The sequence below is a fragment of the Merops nubicus genome, unplaced genomic scaffold (assembly GCF_000691845.1).
Source record: "Merops nubicus isolate BGI_N331 unplaced genomic scaffold, ASM69184v1 scaffold4533, whole genome shotgun sequence".
Lineage (NCBI taxonomy): Eukaryota > Metazoa > Chordata > Aves > Coraciiformes > Meropidae > Merops > Merops nubicus.
Genome location: NW_008596771.1, coordinates 7,667 through 15,895, shown reverse-complemented (window position 1 = coordinate 15,895; position 8,229 = coordinate 7,667). Strand labels below are relative to the sequence as shown.

The 8,229-nt window shown below is 45.5% G+C and overlaps 1 protein-coding gene across 1 annotated transcript in view; it reads left to right on the top strand.

The window, feature by feature from the left end:
• The window catches only part of CDC42BPB (CDC42 binding protein kinase beta (DMPK-like)), a 66,395-nt gene extending 63,185 nt beyond the window's left edge, over window positions 1-3,210 (top strand). The window contains exons 34-36 of the mRNA XM_008936469.1: window positions 292-400; window positions 493-563; window positions 2,613-3,210. Coding sequence (XP_008934717.1) covers window positions 292-400; window positions 493-563; window positions 2,613-2,744 — 312 coding nt within the window. The 3' untranslated portion in view covers window positions 2,745-3,210. The remainder of the gene's footprint in view (window positions 1-291; window positions 401-492; window positions 564-2,612) is intronic.
• The last annotated feature ends 5,019 nt before the right edge of the window (window positions 3,211-8,229 follow it).

The following is an 8,229-nucleotide window of genomic DNA, read 5'->3' as shown; positions in this document are numbered from 1 at the left end:
GAAGGAGGAGGAAGGAAAGCAGAGCTGTTGGGGTACAGTCCCTGCCCCTTCATAGAGGGTTTGCTGGCTGACAGGTTCCAGTGGCTGCTTTGGGGCTTAGTTCTTTCTCTGTCTTTCTCAGGGTTTGTGTCTGTTACTGAAAATATGTGGATGTGGTCAAGTAAGTTCAGAGTTTTTCTACCACCACTGGGTTGTACTAGCTTCAAAAGTACAGTAAAGTTTTCATGAGTAACAACACTTAGTTGGATAGCTTTTGTTGCTGGCTAACAAGATGTTTCATTTCAACTGTAGAGTGTCCTACCTGCTGCACAGGATGAAAAACCATGTCCACCTACAGCTAACCTCTCACGGCAGCAGCAGCAGCAGAGGAACAAAACCTATATTTCATGGCCCTCATCAAGTAAGGCTGGAAACAAGCTTGTCAGTTCTGAGCTGTAAGTTGTGGCTGCAACAAGAGGTGTAAACCTGTCTTTTTTCCTGCTTTCTCTGCAGGTGGCAGTGATGTGGGAGGAGCCATGCCTTCCCGAAGTATGTCCGATCCTGACCAGGAATTTGACAAAGAGGTAGAGCAGCTTTTATTAAATGGAGACTGATGACACCCCATTGCTGTAGATTTTCTTTTCCCAATAAATTAAACTTCTGAGGAAATACTTCATAAAGACCGTGTTCTTTATGGAGATGTTTTTCTTCCACAAACATTTTCTCTAGTCTGTAATACATGATGGCAAGTTAGGTATGCCAGCACAACAGCAAAGCTCTAATACAGTGGTATTCTAAGAAGTATGTCTTGGATTAAGTTTTGTAGACAAGGGAAATTTGACTAATTGATGAAATGTCCTCAAAGCTCCTAAAAATGTTCTCTGGGCTATTAGCATAGAATAGCAAAGTAATATGTAAAGTAATTTTCTGTGCTGCCTTAAGGAAGACTTTTCGTCATGTAACTCGAGAAGGAATTGTATTTTAAAATACATAAACCTGCTTTTAGCAGGAGTAAATGTATGGGCCAGTGATCACCAGACTGAAAATGTCCTGGCTGTACAAAACTGGTATCCCTGAATCCAAGGAAAGATGATGTGTGATATTTGCTTCCTTGATTTATCGTGGGTGTAGTTTCTTCCAAGCTTTGCTCAAGTACCACCTGTGCAAGGAACATGGTAGGAATTATTCCTGGGAGGCAAACTCCTAGATCAAGATCTTTGCACTTTTTTAGTGCTTTTTGGTACCCAACTACAGGCACATGTTCTGGATTACAAAGGGTGTTTTCCTGAAGTCAAACCTTTTCAGGATGCCTTAGTAGACCTCAAGTCAAAGCATTTCTCCAGAGTTCTGATCACAGCCATGCTCTGAATTCCTTTGTCTCCTTGGGTAAGCCATTAAAAGCATCTGAAATTAGGGATCTCTAAACACAGGTATTTTTGAAACTGTCTTGTTTTTCAAAGGTGCTGATGATGGACAGTGTCAGTTGACGTGGTTATTCTGCAGCATCCTTCCCAAGTGCCATTACATTCCACGCTCTAATGATAATTGCTGCTTGTGGGCACAAGTAGTGGTGGATTCTAAGCCTTCTACAACATAAAATCTTTTTCACTAGATCTCTTATGATTTCTCAAATTAAAACAAAACAGTAGTTTGAAACTTGGAAAAGGAGACTGTAGTGACACCTTTTGGCTTTGTACTCTTTTTCCCATGGCTTTTGACTTTATCATGGCATGAACTGCATCACCTTAGGATAATCTTGTTATGGATGATCTTCTTACCTTTTGAGCTATGCAGGACCTTGTGAACAGCATTCTTGAAGGATGTTACCTTTCAATCTTTCTGCTAAATGTTATGTTACCTTTCTTGAAAATAACTTGCTGCGATGGTACCAGTTTTTCCTGTGCAGTATTTCATTAGCTGTGAATGTGTGCAGTGCTCAGAGTTGTAACTCACCACAATAGTGGGAAACTTGCCAGCCACCCTGTTGAAGTGAGACCAGTCTGTGAAGGCAAATGTCCAACAACCAATCTAATGCTGGGGAAGTAACTGTGGATAGACTGTCTTTATTAGATATTGACGTAGGGAGTCTCCAGTAAGTATATTTTGTTTCCAGATCTCCAGCCTAATACTTGGCAACCTTCACTCTTTTATCAGGCACTTCACATGCTTGTCGCTGTTGCTGTTTTGTTCGTGTGCTTGTTTCCTTCCTCCTCACCAAACTGAAGATGATTTGACTGTAATTTTTTACATGTTTATATGGGCAGATAAAACTGCTCCTGGGCTATAAAAGTTGCATAAAAAACGCAGGCTGGTAAACCCAGAACAGCAGTGCACAGATGGATGCATTTCATCAGGAAAGCTTTGCAATGACTAAAAGAGGGGAGCCCGAGATGTAGCAATTCCCACATACTTTGCCATAATTCCTGTTGTGTCAGAAGGTCACCATCAGGACTGCACTACAGACTGTGGATGATAATAAACATGTTTGCATGAGTGTTTAGCTATGAAGTGACTCTGATACACACTGCTTTGAAGGTCTTGCTCACCCTAATTTTTTGAGTGCCTTTGAAAGCTTTTGAGCGTAAAGAACTGACTTTAAGTAAACCTTTTTTTTAAATGTTTGTCGTTAACAGCCTGATTCAGACTCCACCAAACACTCTACTCCATCCAACAGCTCAAATCCAAGTGGTCCCCCAAGTCCCAACTCTCCTCATAGGAATCAGCTTACTCTAGATGGACTGGACCAGTCGACCTGTGACGCGTAACGCTACCACTCGCACCTGTCTGGCTTCCATCTTCCACTGCTCCCTGGAGTGCTCAGGAGCAGGGCAAAGCTGTCTCAGATGCTAGTGCCAAGACTGACACTGAATCTCTAGTGTTGTACAAGAATAATTATATATCCAGATTGTAGATACAAACTATTGAAATGAAGAAAATTCTTTACTAAATAGCGATTGAGCTTTTTATGCAGAATTGTTCACTGCTCAGTTACGGTTGGTTCCTTTCTGCACAGCTGTGACACAGTTTTTTTGCATAGGAGCATTTAAGGCCACCAGTAAATAGTCTTATTCTTATGCTGAAAGAGAAATAGAGATACTGATAATGTTGCTACAATATCAGGAATATTATTTTTCTATAGAATGATGTAATGTCTCATTAGCAGGAAATCCTTTTAGACACAATTTGGACTTCTGAATAGGAAATGCGAGCAGGTCTAGTTACATCCTCAGATAAATACACTTTTCCCTTTTCCCCATAACTCTTTGTTTCCTAAATCTTAAGGAGAATGCTAGGAAGCTGTAGGTTGTTTCCAACATCAACAGAATCACCAGGAAGGCAAATACAAGTTGGTTATAGTTTTGTGGCCTTTTAATTCATTTAGCCATTACATATACAGCTGCATAACTGTCTTTCTATCTTTCTACCAACGTTTTAGTCTTGTACATAGGACTACTGCCAGTTTATCTTTTACCCATAACCCTGCATTTTAGTCCTCGTTGATCAGTCATTAGTCAGGGCTTTTAAATTACTGGTAATTACTGCTGTGAAGAAACTTTACTCCCAATTCCTGCCTGTCTCCTTCTGAGAAGTTGTTTCTCTTGGGTTTTTTGGTGTAAGGACACACTACATTGTTTAGCTAGCAAGCCTTCTCATGGACACATTGCCCTCGAAGTCTGCTTGATGTAAGGGACTATATAGCACTCAAACATCAGTCTGTTTATTGGTTACCAAAGCGGAACGTGAAGGATGTGTGACTGGGGGTGCTGCTTTTCTCATTAATTGTATCCTCACCTGCATGAAGACCCCATGATTATTAATCAAGTATTGATCATGTAGAAAAATGCACAACACACTCCTGTATATTTTGCTATGGCCCACGTGCAGTGGTGATGTTTTGCGTGTATATTTAATCTCATGCTTCCATGTATTATACATTTAGTAATCAAAGATTTGTGACCATGTTTCATTAAAAGCTTGTAATTAATTCAGTGGCTGGCATATCCAGTTTGTCATTGTCACACTAGTGTGCCTTCTGTGCCAATTTTATGACAGTTGGATGTCACTTATTTAAAATTTGGTTTAAATGGGCTAATGAAATACCAATGGCTAATGTTCTTTTCTGAAACACTGTATAGGACGTGCACTTATCTTTAGTTTAAACTGAGTGATCTAGTCAACATTTAATCCTGTTACGTTAAGTGTTCGACAGTACTTGCTCTTTTTCTCAGTTTCTTGATAAAGGGGCTCAGTTAGAGCTGGACACTACTGCTTGGGGGTTTTCTGGTTTTTACTTTTTTAATGTAAGTCTAAGTCTTTGTAATTATTGAATTGTGAGAACATTTTTGAACAATTTACCTGTCAATAAAGCAGAAGAGGGAGGTTTTAAAGTTCATAGTCGTCTGTCTTGACATGTGAGAACAGTCTGCCACTGACACGTGCTTCAGTTTCATGGTAAATTCACTTTGTTCCCGCGGACGTTTTACATAAATTGGAAGATCCTTTGAAGCTCCATACTTGAATGCTACGAGCAAGGTGTGTGTTTCTGCACGTAAATGCATGTTCAGGAGCGATGGAAGTCCTTTTGGTGGAATACAGTGTTGAAATTCTGTGCCCTCGATTTGTGTTAGAGTTGTCATTTCATTGAGTCGCTGGCCCGATTTAATTATTTTAATTTATCTATATGACTGCTTCCTTATGGCCAAAGCATGATAAGGAGGCTGCAGGATCTATTCAGGCCTCCTAAGTGTGATAAAACAGTAAAGACTTTTGACTTCCTGTCAAAGCAGTAGTCCCAAAGAAACACTTGGGAACATTTCAAGGATTGGTGTGTGAAGGTTGCAGCCCCTACCTAATACAGGAGGTATTTTAAAGCTCACCTTGTGCTCAAGTGTTTGAGTGCTGCAGAGCTCACTGTGGCTAGAACAGAGCCAACATCTTCTCTAGTGTGTCCTGGGTAAGCACCCCTCATCCCTTATGGAGTGCCAGAGTGCTTCTGGATTAACTTCTTGGCTCACCCCACCCATCTTGCTCCAGGTTATCCTAATAGGGAAGGGCTAGATGGATATTTTGGACGCTGCTGTTCCTTGCTTTACCAAACCTACCTGGGCAAGGCCAGCAGGCTGGGGTGGCTTGGTTTGGGAAGGTGCACCCACACTGCCCTGGGGACGGGGGTGATGGCTGACATATTTGTGGGCTGCGTGCCTCAAGCCTTCTCACAAGTATTTCATGTTAATCAGCCTTTTGCTTAAAAAAAAAAAAAAAAAAAAAAAAAGACCTACAACATTCATACTGCTCTTGAGCTGATTTTTCTCTTCACAGTGAGGACTTCAGATGGCAACAAAGTCTTTAATTACCAGAGTATTAAATCATTGCACTCAGCAGTGCCAGGGCTTGGTTATAATTTAAGCAGGAGAATGTTTCTAGAAAAAATAAATTAATTGCTCAGTGTGAATACATTATTCTTTTTTCCCCCTCAAGTCTGGCTAAGCAGAATTCCTACCCAAGTCCTCCACCACAGCCCTTTGCAAATCTTCTGTTCCCTTGAGGCTTCTGATTCTGGTTACCTAAAGAGGTTCTCCTCAGCCCTCAGGAGAACTTTCAGAAATGCAGAAATTCAGGACTTGGTATGAAATGTTCCTCCAGTGGCAGACTTTCCTTTCCTTGGAGGCTACCAGTCTAGTACTACAAGTGAGGAATTGAGTTATGCAAGGAATGAGGATAATTTGGTTTCATCCTGTTCCTCTGCCCTGCCATTTTCACAAAGGCATTACATCAGGTCCTGAAGCCAAGGCGATGGGCGTACCACTGACCACAACGTGTTGGTCACTTCTAGCACAGATCTTTGCCCCAGAAGGCTGTGTATTTTGGAAAACATCCTGGCTTCACTTGCTAACCAAAAGTTAAATTTGTCTGCCAGCACCTTTGTCTACAGCACAGATGGGTGCTTACTGCTAGGGGACGCATAAACGCTCGCGTTGTGTTTGCAGGGTAAGTGCTTAACGCAGCGAAAGGTCCAGGCATCTTTCATAATGCCAGCTTAGGCGTCCCTGGGAGAAAGCAGAGGCATAAAAGTCTTAAGAGCTGGGGTGGGTAGTCTGAAGCACTGAGAAGCAGGGAAGCGTTTGAGGAGGAGATGACTGCAGGAACTGAATAGCACCTTTAGGTGCAATTAAGCAAAGTAACAGCAAAGGAAGGTGTCCCACTGTGGCTACAAAGCATGTCTTGCTGCTGAGTTTAGCCTATTTTGAAAGGAAAAGGGAGAAAAGAGAGATGTTTTCTTGCATGCCAGGGTATTGGAGCATCTCCTGTTCCAGTTTGCACCTGCCTGCTCCATATGAAGTGGCTCCAGCAGGCAGAAGTGGAGAGGACATATCAAAAAGAAGTGTTTGCCTGCCCAGCCCCTGCCTTCCATTGTGGAGACAGCAGGTCTGGACTGCCTTCCCCTGCCTGCTTGCACTGCTATAAATGCAGCTCTCTTCTCAATTTCCCCTTACATCCCTCCTCGGCAGCCCTGGGCTCCTCTTAGCTCGTGGGGCAAGAGCTGCAGCTGCTGCCACCTCGCCCAGTGCAGAGCAGCCCCTTTCCTGGGGGTTGAGAGCTGCTGCCCCATGGCCTGGGCTCAGCACCAGCAGGGCAGTGTGGCAGCGTGGGGACAGAGGTGTCTGGTGCAGGGCAGGGGCTGCCCTGGGCACACTTCAGGGAGGCACGAGGGCAGGCACAGTGCTTGGAAAGAGGCAGCATGATCTCCCTCACAAAGCCCTCCTAAACCTGTTTCCGGGGATGCGGGGTGATGATGAGACCAGACGTCAGCTACACACCTGTTGCAGGGTGCCAGGGAAGGCCAAACATTGGCAGAGCATGTCCCAGTGGTGAATGATGCTCACAGCAGTATTGCTGGCCGGGTTAGCTGAGGACAGGAGCAGAAGACAGCAGGACGTGCTCTGCAAGTGCGAGCTGCAGTGCTGTGCTCCAGCCAGAGGAGGAACATGAACTCAGGAATCAGCTGGTTCCCTGTCCTTGCAGCAAATATTTTCCTTGCTTTCCAATAAGCTGCAGCACTTTTTGTCACCTGACTATACAGGTTTATGCAGCTTTATCGGTCCTTTTCTCATGGATAAAACCCTCTGAGGTTTTGCAGCGTCGCCTGCTTTGCCCTTTCCTAGGCAGTCCCTGTTCCGCGGTGCGGCGAGGAAGAGCGCTGAGAAAGAGCAGCAAGAGCAGCGCTGTGTGCTGCTGGAGGAGGCTGCCACAGCTCTGCTGCCACCCTGCAGTGCCTGGGCCAGCTCCCCACACTGCTGCTACCAGCCCCTGCCACATCCCCTCCCTGCCGCTGCTGCTACCTCCTCTTAAAAAAAAATAAATAAATTAAAAAGAAGCAGCATTGGGCCAAGTCTGGCTGTGGGCTGGGAGGTGTTCTGAGCCCTGCTGCCTGCTGCACCGTCTGAATTCGGATTTGCACAACTTGTGGCAGCAGCGTGGAGGAAGGGCGCAAGGCTTGGAGTTGGTGTCCATTAGTACCCTGCACGTTGCTTTTCCTTGTAAGACCCCAGGAAGCGATGACTCCTGAGATCCTGCCATTAAAACGAATGCATTTTTCATTAGTCTGTCACAGCGGGGCCCGTTGACTCTCAGGACCAGGAGCCAAACAAAGCCAGGAGGTGCCCAGCCGTGCCTCACGTAGCCTCGGCGGCATAAACCACCTGTCTCAGGCACCACTTGCCAAAGATGCCTGAGAATCAAACGCCTTGTGTGGGCAGGATCCCGGGAGAGGCTCTTGTGAACCGAAGCCCTTTGCGGTATCCTGCTTGCGTGCGCCGGTGCGCGGGGGGTGAGCGTGGCTGCGGCTGGTTCTCCAGCGGCTCTTGGCCAACAGCATCACAGACTGACTCTGGTGCTTCAGTTTTTCCTGCAGAGCTCCCCCCTCCCCGTGACGCTTTCTGTGCGAGTGAGTGAGCGTGGCTCGTGAAGGAAAAGTACAGAATGTGCTCTGGTAGCGCGCTGACAAAAATTGATCTCTACTTTAATTAAAGCCTCTATTGTAAGTGACCTCAAGCTGCTAATGCATTTTAAAACTGAAGCCTCGCCAGCAGCAGCTCGGCACACCCCGCCAGGAGGGGAGGCGGGGCGGTGAGCCGTGCTGCGGGGCCGCTGCCTCCCTCCGTGCCGGTTCCGTGTCCCCTGGGACGTCCCACCTGATGGGCACACGCCTCCCGCAGCTCCGCTGGCATCCCCGCGTGCCCGGGCGGGAAG